We start from the raw sequence: 22374 nt of genomic DNA on the forward strand, positions 1-22374 counted from the left end.
AGTGGTAGATAGATGACTTCATGTACTTTCCAAAGTGAAGTGAGTGGGTCCATACATTTTGTAAGTATAATCTCATCAGGCCACAGGTTTGTCGTCTGGTGGCTATGACGTAAAACCCATCACCTTTACACCCTGTAAGGTAATTGTCTCTCCACAATGCCCTCCATATCATCGTGACCTGGAACTTACAAACGCCTTTGCCTCATAAATGAAAGAAGATTGAAACTCCTGTGCCTTTTCCTAGGTAATAAATGACATATGCAATAGTTGCGAACATCACTGACGTCCTGCTATCGTAAGAACATCCAAAAAACATTCATGAAATTACGTACGTCATTAAACTCCCGAAGATTCCCAGTTATAGATAACATTATAGACTTTGAGTTTTTATACTAATTGTAAGATCTTAATAAAGAAGCATTAGGTCCTAACAAGTAAATTTCATGGATGACATCCTCTGCAGATTGCAACTCCAATTCTACTGCGACAGGGAAAAACCAGGTTGGAAAAACATGCTCATTTTTCTTTCAAAATAGAGACCAAGAACCCTGTAACAAGAATGAAGGCGACAAAACATGCTATCACAGGCAGCAAGTCTTTTAGTTCCCTATTCAGGATGTACAGAAACTAACACTGGTGTGGTAGCCTAATATCACAAAGTTAGACTCAAGGTGTGCCACGTATAATTGCATTTTTTTGTCATATTGGCCATCTCTGGGAGGAAACTTTTTTTTGTAAATTAATGCCCACACGTATAAAATTTGCATAAAATCCTTGGCCTATTTCTTGGGAAGTGTACGTTATTGCGTACGCAGTCTTAATGCCAGTTTACATCAAAGTAAGTGATTGAATATTAACTGGGCGGGACGTGGGTACAAGGGATGATCCCCTTCCCCTGCGCATAGATTACATCTGATCACCACGAGGTCTATAAAAGAAGACGAGTCCATCCTCCCGACCACTATCCGCCACCACACGTCTAGTACACACCCTGAAGAATGTTGCGAGCCACGCTGTGTCTTGTAGTGCTGAGTTTGTTGGCGGCGAGCTTGCAGGCTGACGAGGCGGAGGACATGCGGCGGTTCGTCGCGATGTTAGAGATGGTCATGAACAACTCCCCTCCGGGAGGGCCGCGCATGTCCAAGTCGGTGATGGCCAAACTGTGCGAACGTTTCCCCATCCAGTGCAGCAGGATCGGAGAGGGGACGTGGACAGGGAGTGAGTTCGTTTCTCATTGTTGTGGACTGTTTCGCTTTACTCCTATTCTTGCTTGTTTAGGACGTCTTTTTCGTTTTTTTTTATAGGGATAAGACTATGTTTTAGTCAGTTTGACTGGCGGACAAAAAGAGAAAATTACGATAATCCCGATAAAACGCGTAAAATAACGCCAAAAAAGGAGGAGACTTATCTCTGCTTTGACTACAGTTTTGCTTTTCCTTCCCTTTCTTTAATTTCTAGTTGCCTTGGGGTAACGTGTGACAGCAAAGTACTGTCAAATACTGTACTCAGTGTGACAGACGTTACTGGCGGTCAAATCAGGTATACTTTTGAACAGTGCTGAAAACACTTCTTTCGCGTGACGAACGCTGTACATGGCTGTAAAGAGATAACCTTTTAACCTGTACACATCGGTACTTCGTCATACAAGACCTTTAGCTTCTACCTACCGTGATAAATGGGTCCTGAGTTCCCTTGTAGGCAGTTAGGCTACTTCTCTGCGAGAAGAGACCAAACTGCAAAGGCCTGCTATTACCGCAATATTTCTTGCACAATAAGTAAGCTGTGTACATTTTGGTGGCTTTTAGGGGAGGCGTGCAAATAGTCTTGTCAAGTGGTAGTCCCGTGCGGATGCATCAGTGTGATGACCCTTTCTTCATCATTCCTTTTCTGACAATGATGAAAAGCACGGTTGACAAGACTACTCCTTTTCCGGCCAATGGTTAAGGTTAAGCTACGCGATATACTCTCCATCATATATATTGACCAGGATTTCGTATCTTATATTGTAGCATGTTGCACGCTTGACTTCTTTTTTTTTCAAGAAAATTAGAATACAGTCAGGAAAGTGCGAAAATACTCTCACATATCAATATGTGAAACTTTCTCGTGTCATGACAGAAAAGATGGACTTTGCTTACACCTTTCACGGCCGATGATCACTTACCATCGGTTAAGCGTAGATTTTAAGCGTCCTGTCAGGTTTTTCTCTAGCTCGGACCATTTACACATACCAGTCTGAAAGTCCTTCTACAGCAACAGCTTCTACGAATTGCAAAATTATGGACCTATCTCCCTAAAAGTGCACTCTCACTGCACTTGCGTCAAGTTTGCGTCACTGCGGGGTTCAAAAGATACTTAACGAATTTCAGAGATAAAGAATGAATTTTCTTACTTTTTGTGTACTTTGTCTTCTTTAAGTCATACTTGTACGCAATATCTAGATTATAAAAAATCCGAGAAAAAAACAAAACAGTGATGCAGTGAACGAACCCCGCAGTGACGCAAGCTTGGCGCAAGTTCAGTGAGACTCTGAGAGTGCACCTTAACAAGTTTCCCTATCGTATACAGCCCACACGTCTTCAAAACCAACGTTAACCGCCATCCCCTGCCGTTGTCACCAATACATCCATCCATTTTAATTCAGTGCCGAAAATTGGTCTCTTGGCCCTGGACTGGGTAAAGCGAACTAGAAAAATGCTATATACACATTTTGAATACTTGGTAACCTTTTCTTTTTCCCCTCTCCAGATGGTCCCAACCTTGCGTGGCCTAGATTTGGATAGACTGAAGTCTTAATTTTAAAGGTGGGTGATCTTACTTCTTTTCTGGAATTCTGCAAACGTAGTATCTCTCTCTCTCTCCTCAGTCCCTCCCTCTCTCTCCCCACTCTCTCTCTCTCCCTCTCCCTCTCTCTGCCTCTCTCTCTCTTTCTTTGTATGTATGTATGTATGTATGTGTGTGTTTGATATTTTTGGCAAACATTCTACTTTTTCTGTCGGTGTATGTTTCCTTTCATTTTCTCCTCCGCCATACATACTCACTACTAAAATCTGTTAGTTGTAATTGGTCCGTTCAACCTTATTGTAGAATTTTCCCTTCGGAATAACTGTATCATGAGCTTACCGATAACTTAAAAATCTAGTTACATATAGCTTTGATCAGACGCTTCTAGGCCTGTATACTTTAAAGGGTTAATGACTGATGACGTTCTGTGGTGTGCGGCAAGGCTGGTAGGCAGGGCTGCTAAGTGCCCCATTTAACCTTATTGTAGAATCTTCCCTTCGATATAACTGTATTTTGAGCTTTCACGGAAACTTAAAATCTAGTTATATACAGCTTTGATCAGACGCGTCTAGGACTGCATAATTGAAAGGGTCTGTTACTGACGTTCTGTGGTGTACGGTAAGGCTGGAAGGCAGGGCTGGGAAGTTGTTTTGATGTAAGGTTCTTAAGTAATTCAACTCGATAGCTTTGTGCACCGATATCTTCCAAACACTAACGTGTTTCAAACCCTTGGTCACTCATAAGAGTAGTTCCATGGAGAGCTAGAATGCTGCGCGGCACTCAACAAGAAATGCCTTTGCCATGCTACCTATTGCAAGTCCAGGGCTATAGGCTAATTCCTCAAACTGGCCCCCTACAAATTGGATTAGAGATGAAAAACCACTGATCAAAGACCTCGTGCAAAACATTTTTGTCAGGTGTCCATTTCCTAGACGTATCTAGGGGGGTTGCATTGAAGGTCCAAAGGTAACAGTTAGCCTACACCGTCCACTTTCTTGTTGACTAAACCAAACTTCACATTGTGATGCATGACTTCACAAAGCATTTATCACTGGTATCACAGGATGTCGTATGTCCATCTTGGATATGACGTCAGAGGTTACGTAGGTACCTCCCCGAAGTGCCCGATGTTATGAGGTAGCTAATGAAGTAGTACGGCAGAAAAGCTATCAGTGTGATGATCCCTTCTTCATCTTTCCAATTCTGACAATGATGAAAAGGGCTGTTGACAAAACTACTGCTTTACCATGGTCCCATACTTTACTACCATTTGCCTATAGACTACTTCCGACGAGTTATATGCATTTTTCTGATCTATGTTCCTCATGTAGAACACTAGAGGGACAAAGACAACTCTATCACAAGTCTACAATATAGACTTCAGTATACATTCATACTCGCACGGCGTTATAATCAAACAGGCGGACGACAAATTTACAGATAATGCATTGTTCTCTCTAGATATTCTCTTTAGATATCTTCCAATGGATTGCACATTTGTTTTTGTCCATTTGTAAAATATAAATGGCGTTTTGAAGAAATCGGGTGATGATTCAGTACCTTTACGTGATGTGTGTTCCTCTTCTCCTTCACAGATACCCAAGGATGTGCACTTTGCTGCCTCAAGTATGACAACAGACGCCGAGAAACAGAGTTAATGCATATGTACAACGTTACTTCAAAACTTTGCCAGTTACTGTTCTTATTAGCGGACACAGTGTACACAGCCACACACAAGAGCGCTGCACTCTCACGACTCAACATTCAGGGAACCACCACTGAAGATCCCCACAATTATAGACAGAACCTTTGATAAAACGTCGGCATCATTACATGGTACTATCTGTACCGGACGTTTGGTATCAACTGCCGTTAAAAACCTTCTGACTAGATGAGTTGGACCTCATTTTATGGACTGAATCAAGCAGTATTCATGAATAGTTCAACTTGTAATCATTGAAACGATGTCGGAGCAAACCTGTTTACTGCGAGTAGAATAAACCAGAGGAGGCACAACTTTGTGATGGTGTCTTTAATATACCATAAGAACCGTTCCATCTAAACCTAGATGCAGCACAAGTAGTAAAGTGTTTGGGTGCATTGAATGTAAAACACGTTGGTAAGGTGGTCTTGTGGTTAGGGTTGATGACTTTAGTATACAAAGGTTCTTGGTTCGAATCCCTAGCAGATCCCCGTTTTGATCCATTGAGAAAGACACTCTATACACATTCCACGACTCTACTCAGGTTAAAATGAGTACACATACGTTACATGTAGCTTCGGTTAGAAACGTCCTCTAAGACGGGACGTAAAGCCAGAGGTCCCGTGTTTGACCATAACTCGAGCACGTTTAATATCCCACCACACTTATTGTGAGTGTATGAAGCCTATCATCCTGATCCTACACTGTATCTTCTGTACAGATGCACCAAGGACGGTCTACGGTGGTTATGTGTGCAAGAGCCCAATGGTAATTCGAAGACGGCACCACAGGGGGACATACTAATGAAATAAAAGGAAGGTTAATATATTCCATATAGATTATTGAAAAATTCACTTCCACAAAAAGGCGGTGAGTGTGTGCAATAAGACACGACCCATCAGACAAGGAATTTCAATTTATTTGCAATCAGGAAATTATGTTGAAATTGATACACGTAGTTTGACATCATCACCTCTAACGTGCTGAAACTAGACGGAAGGGATACATGCGCCTACAAGTTAGTGTTGATTACATGTCTCAAAAGCATACAAGTGAACATAATGTTACGCATTTCTTCTGCCATCATGGAGAATTATCTTAAGATCAGATGTAGAGGCGAGGGTCAAGGATGTCAACCGAAATAAAACTACGCTTAGGCTGGTAAAGAACTGAAGAGTCAGTACAGGGAATCTAATATGGTACCAAACTACAAAATAGGGATACAAGAAAAGAATTCTTGCACCCATGATATCCCTAGTTCGTGTTACAATCAGGTGAAACTAATCGTGAGTTTCAGTGTCTTTTCTAACAACAAGGCAATCATTCGTGTATCTATCTATTTTTGCATCACGAGAGTTCTAACATTTAAAGAAAGATATATTGAAATCTGCTTTTGGCATGAAGTATGGGAGTGTGATATGTTAATCATCCAAATCAACTTGGATTACTTTCAGAAGAGTTGATGTCCTCAAATCATCCCTCTTACTTTCGCGCCACTGTTTATAGTGTTCACACTGTGACAGTATAGACTACATAACCAGGGCATGGCAGGCGTGAAACGGCCTTTGGCAATAAATCATGAATATCTGGAACAACATGTCACATGAGGTGATGGTAAAAGCAACAAAATGACTACAGTTTGCTGGTGTTTAACCAGAGAAAACATCATGGTTCGGGATGGGAGAAATCTAGAATCCAACACCATACATATCAAATCAAGTAGAAGTCTGTATCAACACACGCCAGGTCAGTGTGATTAGAACGCTGCGGGGACAGCATTCTCAGCCGTCCGTCTCGTGAACTTTTGTTAATGTGAGCTGCAGCAATAGTGACTAATGCAAATGAATCTATCTGTTCGACTGATGGCACCCCAAATCAACAGCACTACCTGTGTAGCCAAGTGTGTTGTTGCAATTCTAATGAAATAGAATACTAAAGTAAGAACTAGGATATGTACCGAAGTCATTAAAACAGAGACAAAAACATGTATGATAGATCAATCAAAAAATAATAGAACAAATTGGAAGGTTTTTGGAAAGGAGAAAAAAGACATGAGGAAAAGGCGATCACTATTTTCGACGGGATCATCGCAATTGTTTGCGTACGCTACGTGCAATTGATATCATATAGTTGCCACCAAGATATGAAAGATTTCATCTGACGTTCGGGTTAACAGCAGAAAGCATTTAAGGATCGGGAAAGTGTATTCACAAGATGATTGAAACATTTACTTTGAAATATTCTGGCAGGTGGCTCATGTAAATATGCTTATCTGTAGAAGGGATAGGACGCACGACAAGCTCATAATGTAACATGTGTTGTAGTGTTCCACTTAGTGTGCCAGGTGACACAAACACCTCTAGTTTATAGTGATCCCCCCGGGAGGTCATCACCCCGCCTGTGTAAGCGTCGAGAACCCCGTCAGACCTGACTCGACCACTTTTGTTCTGAGGAAAATGGCGGAGCTGTGAGGCGATAGGCATCCAGAAGGGCTGCAGTATCGTCTGTCTTCTTGGGGAATACATCTTGTCTGAGTCACCATCTTCTTGAAGATAATAGCATGCAAGCATGATTTAGACTTTGGAAAGTTGTAGAAAGTCGTTTGTAAGATCCGACCAGAAGAAAAAGACATTTTGGGGCGAGTACTCGTTTTGCTCGAGGCAAGTAGAATCAGAGGTAAGTAGAAATTTCAGTTTACAGCTGCAGCCCTCTGAGAATTTTCATCACGGTGTTATTGATTACACTAGCTAAAAACATGGAAAAATACCTCATTGTGTTCTACAGTGAGGAAAGGTTAACGCGTTTGTGGCACGTTCCAGACATACTTCTACCGAAGGTGAAAGTTGCTCAAGCACGCATGCGATTTGGGGGCGTGTCTTTGTCTTCTAGAATACTGTGGTTCACAATGGCAAAACAGCCACTATAGATAAGTCAGTCAAAAGTTTGTTTCAAAAGAAAAATGTAATATATGTAACCATGGTGATCACTTTGGAATAACTGAACTATTTGATGATCACAGTTCCTAGAATAATTGACATCGCGCACAATACACATGCTTGGGATGGTAGACATATTGTGACCCAGCGATGGTGAAATATTCAATGGATGAACAAGACCAGTTAGAAGAACTTAGATCTCATTGTAATTACAGCACGCTAGAATATATAAACAGTTGTAGTACGGACAGAACAAGAATGTGCCTGTTTACTTGTCGTTTCCATTGTTTATGGTTCAGAAAGTACGTTCGAACTGTGACACGTGTGTCGGTTGTTCAGAAAGTTAAATGGATTTTTCTTTCGCCAATCTTACAGACCAGCAACTTCCAACTCATTGTGTATGATAAATGGAATGGGCATCATGATTTCAAGTTCTGTGCAGCAACAAGCGTTTAGATTTCATAAACATACCCCCTTTCCACTTGACGGCAATTGTTGAGCGACCAACATTCGGTTTCATTTTGTGTGAACCTTGAATTTATGATTGCATTATGATGCACGATGGTTCAAAGCAACAAAACCCCGAACGTTGAAAAAATATATCTTTGGGATTCGTGGAGTGACCTGTAAAATTTCTGGTCGCTCATCACAATTGGTCGCTTGGTGGTCGCATCTTCCAGTGAAAAGTGTCAAGGGTTAAACATATTTAAGAAGAGTGCACCCGCCATCCAAAAGTTAATGAATGAATGAAGACCTTTATTGTACAGTTTTGCCCAACCAAGCTAAGTACAGGTCACAACAAGTCAAAACATATATACATATCACAAATCACAAATCTTGTCTAATACAAAAGTTCGGCTTCTTCTCGTTTAATGGATTGACATAGATGAAGACAGATGTCATGCAGTATGCGAATTGTATGACAACAATATATGGAAAGCTTTATTTGACATATCGCCAGCCGACAGAGATGAACATCTAATGACATGAATTAACTGTAGTTTCCCGTTGGCGCGGCTTGTTTGCAGGGCCCTGTAAAGATGAGGAGCCCTCCCAAACGTCTGCTGGTGTACTCCCTCCTCCTGGCCAGCTTCTTCATATCAGGGGGGCTGTATCCCAGCATGCAACTGGGCTTGTCTGAAGCGGTGACCAAATGGGTACGTAGTTACACACACTCACTCCAGAACATCATACCATGGTGCTGTGTCTTTATCGATATTACCTCGGATCCTTCAAGGAATCGAATATATGAAAAGATTTATGGATTTTTTTCTGGTTTCATAAATGAACTTTTGAATTTGTTTCGAAGTCAAGACCGCACAAAGCTCATGCTCAATCAGTGATGAGAGCCAGCGATAAATGATGTCTTGTGAAGTCAAAGTAGCTGGTATACCTTCCAATGATTGTTGTCCGTGTATATCACATCATTCTAAAACACTCAAGGTTGAGCTTTTCATCCGTACTGGGGCCAATCACGTGATTGATTACATCTGACAGCTCTGCTTCAAAGTAATTTTTCGGGCCCACGTATTTGTAGGCACATGTACAAGGAAGATGCAAACGAACAAATAAATAAAAGGCCAGTATCTGAAGCACAACTTGAGAATCACACTGCAACACCCCAAATAGTTTTACGATCCATGTGCGTTAGCTTTGAAATTGTAATTTGTAATGTGATAGAACCGGTATTTAACGATGAAGAATTGACGATGATGTGCTACTCAAGTGTCACATTTGCTTAGAACTTCTTTGATGCAATCTTTCGGTCAAATATACATATATGTGCAATAAATGGCTGGCTTGGGCCAAATTGGAAATATTTCTATTCTAAGGCGAATTCATAACTCTGTTTTGCATGCATTCAATGTACAGAAATGGAACTTCAATTTATCTGTATTAGTTTGTTTGTTTTCATTACAAGTTAGCACATGGAATTCAAAGGGTTTTGAATGACTAAGGCCTAAGCATGGCAATGTTTGCAGAGCAGATGGTTCTTCTTAGGTGTGCAAAATTCTCTGTAGCTCTGAGCAGGTATTGTCACGGGGCATCAGTCATGTCGCTCGGTATGTACCCTACGGCAACTTTGGCACATCGTTGGAAGCATTCAAACAATAGATTGGGCGGGAAAAGCAATCCAGGCAAAAATCAGACTTACAGAGAGAATTTAATCTATTGAATGTGATTGGATTTGCACAAGTTTGCCAACGTTGCAAATGTGAAAAGCCAGTTTGGACGCTCTATATCAATCTAAAGATTCACTATGTAAATATAGTACCCATTTGAGCTGTGGCTGAGACGAAGGGTCAAGCTAGGGTATGCTATAGCCTGCGGATCAGACGACCAGAGGTTAACGAGTATTAAACGTATACACCTCAAACTGTGAAAGTGGTGATAATCTCATATTTCTGTCAGTCGTTTTAATATTCTAGGCAGTAGAGATGGTTTTCAAAGTTTTCTTTTATCTCGCTGGTCTCAGTACGTGTGTCAGTGAAAGCAAAAATCCCCAACTGACTGCCTCGAGCGACAAGCTGACATTGTTTTGAGAGTGTCCCTCGTCCGGCTACTTATAACAACAAAAGTCCTTTCATGGAGAACTGATTTCTTGTCTATCCAAGGATGAAATCGCCTCATCAGGGAAGCTTCGTCACACAATGACAAGGGAGTCAAGGGACTAATTATTGAATAAGACGTCTAAACAGTACCACAGGTTCGATCAAGTAACAAAAACATATCTACACCGATGTATCTTATTGTGAATTAAACAGTTAAAAAAAAAAAAAACTTCTCACAAATGCAAACTGAACCTTTCGAGATGTTGAAATAAGCTGACATAACAAATTTCCCCGGGGGTACCTGCAGCCATGTCCTCCTTTCTCTACCGCATATGGTGCAAACATCCCAAATAACGTCCAACTTTTAGTTAATGGTTACTTATCTGATCAAAATACATGTGATGTCATGGCAAAGAACTACTAATAAGCATGCTCTCTTGGGCTGATGTTTAGATAATGAGTGTTTTGCATTTTTTCGAACATGTGTGTATTTCTGCCTAGGGCAATACTCTTTACGTCACTCAATATTGGCAGGGACAGAGAAAAACTATTTGGCAAGAGAGTTTTTACTATTGACACAAATGGAAACAACTTCAGAAAGCAACTTCGTTAGTAAAACCAAACTGTGTACAAAACATGTTCTGTAGTCAACAGTGAAATCATAATTAAACTCCGAAATAACGTAAACTTACATATACTCGTTACTATTCCGTTCTCTGTTGATATCAGTCTCAATGTTCCGTCGACCACATTTTGTCGACCTTACTTTACATTGGATCATCAACTTCTCTTCTGGCAATTCAATCTTTTGAATACAACTGTCAGCATCGATGAGATGTACATGTGGTTACCTCTCCTGTGATGCCAATAAATCACCCTTATGCTTGCTGATGTGCCTTTTGTAAAAACATGTAAATAATGCAAAAAAAATGAAAAGTATACGTACCATGATGATCTCCATGTGGTTTGTTACAGACGTTTTAACCGTATTTTCTAAAAAAAGATATATTCCTTATTCAAATCACATAACAAAGAAAGTGACTACTGGAAACGGCCGACCAACTCAATCTTTACTTTACTTTTGGCTAAACATTCAACAAAATGCATAACCACAAATACGTTTGCTTGGTACGAGCTTTACCTTCTTTCACACCAGCTGCTAGCGTTCACCCTGTGTCTCTTGATTCTTCCTCTTGTATTTCTTGACGATGCTCTCTACCGGTGACTTGTGTACCAACGATGTTGTCCTCACTACGTCCCTCACCACCAGGCTCCGTCCTCCAAGGTAAGTATGTAGTGTAGTCTTACCGTAGTGGTGGTGATTCTTATTGACATGTGCCAAGTAAAGGTAAGGTTGAATATAACGTTTTATATGAAGGACAAGTGACTAATATCTTCCTCTCCTCCTCTCGTTAAACACAGACCATTGCTGCTTATCATTGTCACAATTGCCGCTTTAATCAACACTACTACTCTCTCATGCAGCACAATGCACATCTTTACGACATGAAGTCGAGATCTTGGTTGAATATTTATCGTTAAATAGAACCCAAAATAATGACCTTAACCCTGCCCAAAACTCATGGTTGGTTTCCTAACCTGTGACCCATGTGTTCCTGGTTGTACTTTACCCCCCGTTCTTACCAAACCCTTTAACAATTGTGTTAAGATATTGCTGTGTCGGTGAACATAAAGGCTAACAATAGATTATCAGTCACCCTTTATACCCACTTACCTAACGTTTAGCTTCACCTTGATTAATACGTGACCCTTATTTAGCAAGAAATTAACTTGGTAATGCCCAAACTGTTTTGAGTATAGGAACAGAATCATGTTCTGATTTAAAGATAGCAAACAATTTTGACGGGTTTAACTTTGAAGTGAAAAAGATAGAAATATCAAAGTAAAGAATGGATGAACACTTTTTTTGTTATTGTATTAAAGCATGTATGCTAAAGATGTTAAAAAGTAGGATTTTCCGTTGAAGGAAATCGGAGAGGAAACACCAAGCAGTCGGGGAGAAATCCCATCTCCTTCCGTGCACGAGCAGAGGGGTGAAACAGAGAAGACGCCATGGTACATAAACTTCATCCGGGCATTTCTTGAGACGGAGCTCGGACCAGATTCCAGGATATCTAAAAGGTCAACCAAACATAAGAAACACCATGTCCAAAGCCATGCAGCCGAAACATCAGACAAGCACGAGAAGAGAATCAACCAGGAGGGCGAGGAGCCGTCATCTAAGATGGACACCAGAGAAGAGAAGGGCATCGGCTATGCTGTCGTTCAAGCCATGCAGGACTCAGAAAACGCGTTGCACCAGTTTCTGAGAGAATCCCTCCTGACGAGGTCAGAAGAAGAAATCGAGGAAGAGCTAAATGAGAGAGTTAAGAAACAGGTAGCGTTATTTTGAAATATTACCTACAAGTATAAGTTGACAATAATGAATCTTGATAGCAGGCAATGTCAGTACGTACCTTTGTAAAATTTCATCTTACCTCGTCTTCTGAAGCCTAAGTCAGACTTGTGTGTCATTCTCATATAGGACTGTATAACCACAGCTGAAGCTGCAGGACTGATCTCAAGTAGGAGTTTGCCCTAGTCAATATTGACCGAAGTAAAGTGAAAGTGATCATGCTATTCCTTGTCTGAACTGGTTGAAGTATCCAAGGTTGTTCGCTTGCTGTTTGAAACAATACTGACAATGATTAAATCCCCGTGTGCAGGATGACGGAGACTGGGTGCAGGCAATGGGTATAGTGCATCATCTGATGTTCCCCATTGGTCAGATCTTCTTTGCCTTTCCGGGCGGTTTTGTGGCAGCCAAGGGGTCAGCTGTGAAGTAAGTTTTCAACTATAACGACTTTATTAAGCATAATGTTGGCAAATTTAGTGATGTGCCCTCGATTTCTACCATTATTGAATACCATTAGACAAGTTGAGGGCAGCAGGAAAATGATGAGACTATCGAGAACTGTGAACAATGTGTAATTCTAATTTTTCATTGTTCACCCAGAATCCTAGGCACGATGATGTTCGTGTCGTGTCTGGTGCACCTGTTCGTCCCCCTGCCCATGACGTTCCGGGGGAGCCCCCACACCGGGGATGTGTCTGTGGCCGTCATGATGTTTCTAGAGGGCTGCTGCCAGGTAAGCAGTCACTGGATTGAAACATTGTACGGGAAGACAATTTCAAAGTGTTTAGCCTGCTTGAAAATTCTTTAAAAATGATGATTATCTTATTGACCTAGTCGAGGTTTTGTATCCAATGCACGTTTGGTATTTGAAGGCTAATGTTTTAACGTGTTTGACACACTCTTCTGACTGACAGGGAGTGACCATCCCTGCGGCGTACGGTGTGCTCCATCGTTGGGCTCCCAAGTCCGAGAGAAGTACCATGGTGTCACTCACTCTAGCAAGTAAGTAAAACCCATGTCCTACACGACCTTGCAAGGTTTTCTAACGTTCTCCAGACCATGGTTGGGAGTTACATGTACTAGTAGTCCTGAAAAAGGTAATCTGTGGTCAGGAGTTAGGCCTTGAGGATGCATACTAGTCTTTAACAGTCGTCTGTGCAGCCGACTATTGAAAAATGAAAGCCGGGAAAGTCAGCTCGATCAGAAGGGCGAACTGAAGCTAGAATAGGGTAGAGCAAAGTCGTGGGGACGTTTCAAATGCGTGACAGGACAGAAGGAACCGGCACGACCGTAACGGCTTACTGCTACCATACTGTCCAAGCTGCAACAGTTGAAGAACAGCTAACAGACATTGGCTTTGTATATATAAGGAAGATACTTAACTCCAGAATGAACTAACAGTTTATGTTTGGCTTCATAGCGTATTATCTAGGGAGGCTATCCGGTCAGTTTGCGTGTGCTGCCCTGAAACAAGCCCATGGATATATGCCTGCTTTCTACATTTACGGTAAGAGTTCTATAGTCATATTTGTATTGGTTTTTTCATTATTATGTTATTTCTCTGGGGCCAATGTTTAAGTCCTTGATATTTGAATCCCTCCATCCTATCTTTTCTCAGTAAACCGAATTCGAACCCCGTGAAATTTTCTTTTCTATTTACCCAAAAAGGGAAGCGAGATGATATCCATATCGACACATTGTGTCCTGTCACTAAGCACTACGCTCAAATCCCTCAGGTCCACTCGGTATCATTTGGTCGCTGGTATGGCTTCTCTCTGTGAAGCCCAACCCGAGTTTGGACGACAACATCAACACGTCAGAGAGGGACGACATCAACTCCGGCAAGAACACGGCGCAGGTATGATGCTTTTACCCACTGGCTCGCACACGACTACAGAATGTAGCAGAAAAGTAAAGACAGTAAATGAGTTTCTGGGACTTTTGACCTAACTTCCTGTCAGTGTCAAAGTCAATCTTATGCATTCAAATAGCTAAGGACACTCAGGAAAACAAGCAGGCAAATAGGAATCAAAACCTATGTACACTAAGTTATCACATATCTCTGCCCATCTCTGAAAACGATTGCTCGGTGAACCACAGATTGATGTTTTTCCAACAGGACGGAAGTGACATCCCGATGAAGGAAGTTCTGACAGACCGGAACACGGTATCATACCTGGCTACTGGCCTGTGTTTTGCCTGGGGTATGAGTGTACTGTTGAACCACGCACCGCAGTACTTCGCCGAGAAAGTCGCTCTGGACGTCGGAAAGGTACTGCATACGTAGCCATTAGTCAATTGGTACTTTGTACCAAAATAGCCACTTCAGATTGATTTTGCAACAAAATTATCATTATAAGATCGCTGAACTCATGCCAGACCTAGAAAAGAGCCTATATATGTTTGTACATACACGACTGTATTGGTAGCTGCTATCTAATCGAGTTGGGAAGCATTCTGAGGTTTGACTTGGTAACTTTGTTACAGTCATTGTAGTTATTCTAATGATTGTACCGTTTCAGTCACCTTGGCTGCTCTGGACGCTTCCCCTGGTGATGTCAGGAGGGATGTTGGCAGCCGGGCCCGGAACTGACATCGCCATCTATAAGGGCGCCAGCACGACCACCACACGTAAAGCTGTGACTGGTTTTGGTGAGTGTGTTATCTTATTAACATTATGTGCATGAGATGGGGAAACGTAAAGACAAAAGTATGAATATGCGACTTGTTGGAATGGCGTCTACCTAGTACCTCTTCAAAACTGTCCATAACATTCCGTGCGATGTACATTAATTATATAATAACAGGTGATGCGAATGTTTGTCTGACGACGAGGCCACATTCGTCGTAGGTCTTAGTAAGATTTTTTTATGTCGTACGACTTTCATCCAATGATAGGCTTTTGCGTAACAAAAAAACTGAGTTGTACATGTGCGATACATACATGCACGACTATCACGAGAATGCCCTCTGTTTACGATCGCTCCATGGTCTTACGATGGGTGTGATTACCCGTGGCTTTCTTGTGAACATAATGGCTTTCCGAGATAATCCTTCTCCTAAAAGTTTGATATTGTTTTCCCAGTCGGTGCTTGCGTATTCTCGTTCGTGATGGCGATGGCTTTCACCAAGAGCCAGGCTTACGCGTATGGAGGGACAGTGGCGTCCATGGTGATGATCGGCATGGCCATGGGAGGAGGTGGGTATCTTTGTAAAGATGTTCAATTTTACAAAACGGTACATCTTTGTTATCTGTTTCGGAATTGCTTTTGTGGATAGACTTTGGCTATTAGTACATGTATGTGAGTCGTATTTCCTCACTTCAAAATTTTGTTGTATATTTTTATTAATTTATTAATTTATTTGCAAATTCATGCCCGAAGGCTAATTGCAAGGGTACAGACAGTAAAAAAAGTAAGAAGTTTCTATTCTATACAGCTATCTATATACATGATTCTACATTGTTTACTGGGAGGTTTGACTTCTTCTTTGGAGGCAGTGGCTGATATATTAACAAGCAGTAGAAATGTCTAAAATCATACTGAATCCTGAATTTTGATTGAATCCAGGTTACGGCGTGACGCCATTGGATGCCTCGGACCGGTACAGCAGCATCGTTGTTGGTATCGGTGTGTCAATCAACACCGCGCTGTTCCTGGTCAGCCCTGTGGCTGTGATGGGGCTCAGCGGCCCTGGCGGGGTGAGTACCAACATGGCAGGGACATGAAAGTCTTGGGTTCTTCTGTTGTCTGTCATGATAGCGGTGGTCTTTTCAACGTTACGTTCCCATTGCCAACGATCACTTTGTCTGTCAAATGGTATCAGGAACGACAAGCTGTACTTAACGGATTAACAAAGTTCTTTATACACAATCAAAGAATAGCCATAGCCGAAGTTTCGATGATTTTTTGTTACCTTCCTCATGGACAATGTAGACTAGTTCTACTTTGCACTGCAACTATAGGTGTCGCTGCTGCCGTGTAAAAATCAGTATGAAACGTGTTGTTATCCCCCTCATAACGTAATGTGTACTTCGTGTGGTAAAGAATAAAGCAAAGAAAATGATAGGATATAGACAAAAATTGTTGACAAATGCCTTGCATAACATTTTAAAACTTTCTCTGCCATCAGTCGGCGAAAAGACAAGTGGAGGCTGTGTCCGGCTGGCGAACAGTCCACATCGTTACAGCCGTGGTCATGGGCGTCGCCCCGATGATCTACGGCGCTGTAACAGGCGAGGGCGAGATCTTCAAGTAAGTGTTGTCTATTTCTGGTAGTGTCTATCACAGTAACCACACTGGCTGGGAGAATTATTTGCCATGGGAATTTTGCCATCATAGGCTCTCATTTGCCACACATTTCGCACAAGGGAAAATCTTACTCTAACTGCACGCTGCCTCTCCTGGCCAAGTATTCACCACATGTTTGCCAAATTCTACACATTCAAACCTGGTGGGAGTTATGTTTCCTGCACTTTGTTTGCTGTTATTATCTTCAGCCACGCATTCATTTGTTTTCGGTATCTTTGATACAAAACCAATTTGGTATTTGATCTCTAACTACAAGTTAGATGAAGTAAGAAGTGGCACTATGATAATCATAAGTGACAAAGAAGTTGTGAGTTTTAACCAACATTTTCTCTCTCAACAGGGGATGGGAATTCAAGAAACCAAAGCTTCCCAAGTGGCTGAAACGTCGCTAAAGCTGACCACATGTTTCGCTTCCTTCTCGACAACTGGCTAACACAACCACCTAATCAACAGTGGATACACACGCTTGAAGATTATCCTCTGCTACCATCATTATTTATAGAGTATTGTAACTGTGACTCAACATTCAGAGGGGAATTACTGACTTACATGTCAGGGTCAAGGATTTAATTTCACTGAATCAGCAATAACAGTTTACAGCAACTAGCCCGAGTAAAACCTATCAGCTATCCCAAGTACGGATTTGCCTCTATAGAGAGGTTTTTAACATCAAGATTATTATAGGGAACTGCCAATGATAAGACGACGTATTAGCTATCTTTGAATTTTACAAGACAGTTTAGGTGCTTCTGGTGCATATATAAAAAGCATTAATTTGACGGTGTTTGATGATGGATTTTACGGTTCATGTACTACTAGCATATTTTATTCATAGCTCCGCATGGATTTTGATACTTTCCTTTGAACGTAAAATGGAAACATCGCCGAATCAGATTAGTAAGTTTCAGAGTAAAATCCAAGAACTGCCATGTCATTGGTAACATAGACTATATGTAATATTATATAGACTATATGCCGCTCAAGCAGCGTAGCACATTCAGTTTTGTATTATGAGGTCGATTTCCTTACCATCGCGGACGATGATTATTTATGTTTCCAACATTCGGTGCTTGGATGTAGTTTCTTGTAAGTGTACCGGTGCAAAGCAGTGCGGAACAGAAATATCTTGGACCAGTGTGCTTCAAATAAAAAGTGCATAATGTATCTTGTGACCGATGATAGCATTGTTTGCCTTTTGTCACTTATAGAGCGTTTATCATCCTTCCTGAAACTTTACAAAACGCTACGTATAGGACAGGTAAAGGTATTCAGCAGTTTTGTTGGTGTCAATTATTCCAGAAAATAACCCACTCCCATCTAGAAGAGAAAAAATAATACTGTCGTAGCCATGCCTCCTGGCGATTTCGATGAGTGTTGCATAAACGATGGGGGGAACCGATGGGTCGTGTGTTCCTTGACAAGAGAGCTGTTCTTGCATTTCGAAATCAACCGTGAACGTAATTAATAAGTATCGTGGAAATTGTAGTGTTGTATTGTTGGAAAATGACAATGTTGCCTGACGTGCTTTCAGGTGAGACAGCCAGAACACACTAACGATATGAAGATGATCAAAACACTGTCTCAAACTGCCAGGTCAAAGGGCAATATCCTGCAAGATGGCGACACTCGATAATAACGACAGCATGACTAAACAGCCATCAATAATTTGGTTATTTGGTCAAACGCCCTTTTTTTACATCATGAGCTCGGGATTGATTGTATAGTACACACAGGTGTGACATTGTAATAAACCACAGACGGGGGGATTTCAGGTCATGACCGGCAGTGCCGAGAACGGCTATGTGTAATACATACTGATCAACTCGTAAACTGGTTAGGCAAGTTCGTTACTTGTTTAATTGGAGATGCCTTCAAACACCAGCTGTATGTGTACAACTCCTCTGCTAGCTTTAACATGCAATATAATTCACACTAGAGAGGTATATACTACCAAATTAGTTAAAGATCTTTTCTGTAAATGTGTATTGTGGTCAAGTGGAACAAAACTTTGCCGACGACCTGTTTACCGAACACAATACCTTCCACACCCATTTGCTCGATTTTACAGTTGTTGGCTGTTCAGTTAGAAGCAACCTGGGTTGCTTTTATAAGATATTTTTGTCTCTGACGGTTTAGTTCTCGCCAAACGACCCATGTTTGAACGCGTGGCTGTCTAAGGTAATGGAATGTTGATAAAGTATAGCCTTTGGCATCACCGATTCCTATTCGCATGGAAACATCGTCTTCTGGTCTGTATGACCCGATTATCATTTCATAAAGTGGGGCTGTGATCGTTTTGGAAACTTGTAGCTAAAACTCTTTTGGAACAAATATTCTTGCAGCCTGTAAGTCATGTACCTTCAGATGTCTGTAACGAGATTACAAAGAAAATGTAGAGTATTCCGGGTGCGGGCCCATATATAGGTTTGACATCACTGAATTATAATAGTTTCAGAAAGCGATACAGAAGGTCAAACAATTGAGAAAAAAAGACATGCACTAAGATTTTCGATTCACAGAAATAAAGGAAACATTCAGCTTGTCAAACAGAACACATTCCAACATAACTTTTTTTGGGGTAATGACACTTTGCGTCCATATTTCTAATGAAGAGTTTCAGAGTACACGATGGTGTTTACTAGCTTGGAGATACTGCCGGTTCTTAGTGACCTCCCCGGTAAGTCGTCACTTCGCCAGTGAAAGCGTATGGCCTATGGGACAACCCGTCTAAACAGGACCGACCACATTCTGTCCTGAAGAAAATGGCGGACTGGTGAGACGATAGGCACCATCAGAGAGTTGCAGTATCGTCTTTTTCTGGCTAGTATCTTCTCCATATCACTCTCTATCGGAGAGGACTATCAGTCAAGAATGACGTAGATGTAGGCAGCTTGGGAAAAAGTGTAATTCTGTGAAGGTTCGAGAAGAAAAGGGAGGAAAGAGGCAGTTTGGTGATTGGACTCACGTTCCGCCTTAGGCAGGTGACACTACAGGTAAGAAATCTGTTTATAAAGATATCTTTGTAGATGGATGGCTGTATTGGTGCTTGTATCCCTAACTACATTGTCCAATTAAGGATAAAAGTCAACAAACGCTGTCTTTGGCTCTTGCTGTTTGTTTTTCTCTTTGTTGTTTTCAACCTGTGAAATTTCCCACATGTGTTAATTGGTTGAACCCACGAAGTCATTAAAAGAGTAATTGGACAAAACCTTACATTGAAAAAGCTGTATAGTATTTTTTTTCACATTGAAGTAGGGGCATCAAGGGCAACAAACATATTTGATACATTCGTAATCATATACGGTACCTAAGAAGCAAAAAGGTGAAAGTTGTTTTCAAACTAGCATATCTATCTTGGGGGCGTGGTTAACTGCGATCTGATAGTAGTGAATAAATGGTGAAACACCTGGACAAAGTGATGACAATTGTCGATACACTGACGTTCATAGCAAATCCTTGGACGGTCTGTTCATAGCATCAGTGCGTTAGGAAAATGAAGGGACATTTGATCAGCGAAAAGATCCTCATGTAAAAGTAACTTTGGCGCTACAAGTTTAGCGCTACAATGACAAGAAGAGCACGTGGTTATCATATATCTCTTTTCAAATAAACCAGGGCTCCTTTATTTTATATTGACATTATTATATCATATACAAGAAGGTACACGCGATCTTTCCCTGCTCTAAAACCAAACCCATGCTAAGGATGGAACCGCAAAGATTGTTGACATGATTGAGGAGAAACTTTTGCTGCACAAAATTTCGAATTGGAACAATTTTTGCAAACAAACAGTTAACATCAACTCTCATAATTCAACATTTAGACTGATTTAAAGTTATATTATCTAAAGGAATGTGACAATAAAACATCAGTATTGCTGACTTCAGATATGCAGGAAAAGCATGAGAAGACACGATTTTTTTGTATGTGGCAGTATTATGACCAGCTGATTATGACACCCGGTGGAATTATGAGCGTCTATGTTACACTGCAATCAACATTAGAATTTTCATTGGGGTATTAACGACTCCTGTGTCATGACAGACAGGCAGTTTCTTCCATGACATACAGTATAATTTTATGAATAATATTTCTAATGGATAAAGAACGGTTCAGGTGTATAACAACAGATTCAAGACATTGTGATTACAACAAATTACGGTGATCGAAAGATGGCTATTGTGGTCTTCCTCTTTGAACCTTAATAGGTTTTCATAATATAGGTTTTCAAATATGTTAATATGATTGAAAATAACCATGGTGTGTTTATCGAGAGAAATGTAATAATCAGTGTGACTGTTATATATTAATCGGTTTGTCATAAATTTAATGTTGATATTGCATCAAATTAAAAAATGATAATCTGATTATTGAGCAGCATATCTTATGGTAAATTCGTGAAAAAAGGTAAAAACCATATTGCCTGTTGTTGAATTCAACACCTTCCCTGTCTTATTAGATGTTGTGTTTGTGACTTACAGACCAGACATCAGCATGGGGAGCCCACCAAAACGTCTGCTGGTGTACTCCCTTCTTATGGTCAGCTTTTTCATCGCAGGAGGCCTGTATCCCAGCATACAGCTGGGTCTGTCAGAAGCAGTGACCAAATGGGTACGTACTAACACAAACATGATATCTGTCCCATGGTTTTAGGTATACCTTTTGGACTTCTTAGATTTGGTGTCAACGATATGTGTTATATTTGGCCGATGCCGTTCCAGCTACATGTAGCTACTTTCAACAACGTACCAGAGAAAAGGTACAACACGAAACCCTTTATTCCAATTTTATAGGTACAGAAGTCGTTCCTAAATCATGAAGTGGTAACCTGATGTTTGATGGACCGATCATGGACGCATTTCTCACAAAGGCCAATCATTTTATTCTTAAACAATGAAAACAAGTTGCATATCATGTGAACATGGAGTAATAGTAGTTTACACATCTACTATAAAAGTATATGGATACTATAAGAGTATATGGCTTTATATTAATCTTTTTTTTAACAATTTGATTATAACATATAGATTTGAATTTCATTATGCCACACCTCTTCCCTCTATACATGGAGCATGTTGATGGTCCTATGAAGGTGATATATGCGTGTTATAAAACCATAACGTTTAAACCATGTCTATCGGTAAAATAGATAATTGAAGTATTTTAAAACTAAGGCGCAAGACATGACCAGACTCAAAATTAGAAGCACTAACATAAAAAGGTTAAACATATTGTAGCCTGTTAATAGAGGTTAAATCTGACATGTGGCAATTGATGCCGAACGATTCAATATTGAATGATAGTTTTCACGTGTGGGACAAAACCTTCTTTTATTTCTTCTGTCGTAATATTTTCATTGAATAGTTAAATTGGATCTGATCCTGAATTCAAATCCTGCAATGTTTGGATGACAGCATATGGAATACTAATGGAGTCTCTCCTACCCAACCTTATCAACTACATCACTAGGAATATACCCTTGGGCGAATTTGACACCTCGCTGAAAGCATGATTTCGGGGATTTTAGGTGAGGAAACCAGGGTAGTCCAACAAAATAGGACAGTGGGATCGAAATGAAAATCATGAAAACAATAATATTTATAACTCATATATAAGGCTCAGTCAGGAGGCACAGATAACTTTAGGTTCACCGCACAGGGGTCACTCCATAACC

The 22374-nt window shown here is 40.8% G+C and overlaps 3 protein-coding genes and 1 long non-coding RNA gene across 7 annotated transcripts in view; all 4 read left to right on the top strand.

The window, feature by feature from the left end:
* Positions 1-887: 887 nt before the first annotated feature.
* On the top strand, positions 888-4792 carry LOC118409974. Its single transcript, XR_004830509.1, has 3 exons — positions 888-1218; positions 2749-2804; positions 4380-4792. It is a non-coding gene; the product is annotated as an uncharacterized LOC118409974 (long non-coding RNA).
* A 2116-nt stretch (positions 4793-6908) lies between these two features.
* LOC118409410 lies at positions 6909-13419 on the top strand. 2 transcript variants are annotated; one of them, XM_035810423.1, is made up of 7 exons: positions 6914-7162; positions 8451-8579; positions 11245-11259; positions 11962-12372; positions 12701-12816; positions 12991-13123; positions 13305-13419. In XM_035810423.1, the coding sequence occupies exons 2-7, from the start codon at positions 8463-8465 to the stop codon at positions 13398-13400; spliced, it is 888 nt and encodes a 295-aa protein (XP_035666316.1). In that variant the 5' UTR covers positions 6914-7162; positions 8451-8462; the 3' UTR covers positions 13401-13419. The 2 variants fall into 2 exon arrangements, with proteins under 2 accessions (XP_035666318.1, XP_035666316.1); XM_035810425.1 differs by lacking the exon at positions 11245-11259 and having other exon boundaries at positions 6909-7162.
* Positions 13420-13803: 384 nt separating this feature from the next.
* On the top strand, positions 13804-17869 carry LOC118409411 (probable vesicular glutamate transporter eat-4). Its single transcript, XM_035810426.1, has 8 exons — positions 13804-13897; positions 14127-14248; positions 14510-14662; positions 14913-15042; positions 15476-15589; positions 15960-16090; positions 16522-16643; positions 17041-17869. Exons 1-8 carry the CDS (start codon positions 13876-13878, stop codon positions 17090-17092), a joined length of 846 nt encoding a protein of 281 aa, XP_035666319.1. The 5' UTR covers positions 13804-13875; the 3' UTR covers positions 17093-17869.
* A 1559-nt stretch (positions 17870-19428) lies between these two features.
* LOC118409405 overlaps positions 19429-22374 on the top strand; it is an 18111-nt gene continuing 15165 nt past the window's right edge. For all 3 annotated transcript variants that reach the window (XM_035810412.1, XM_035810413.1, XM_035810414.1), the window contains exons 1-2: positions 19429-19693; positions 21182-21311. In XM_035810412.1, coding sequence (XP_035666305.1) covers positions 21195-21311 — 117 coding nt within the window. In that variant the 5' untranslated portion in view covers positions 19429-19693; positions 21182-21194. The remainder of the gene's footprint in view (positions 19694-21181; positions 21312-22374) is intronic.

Source organism: Branchiostoma floridae, chromosome 2 (assembly GCF_000003815.2).
Source record: "Branchiostoma floridae strain S238N-H82 chromosome 2, Bfl_VNyyK, whole genome shotgun sequence".
Taxonomy (NCBI): domain Eukaryota; kingdom Metazoa; phylum Chordata; class Leptocardii; order Amphioxiformes; family Branchiostomatidae; genus Branchiostoma; species Branchiostoma floridae.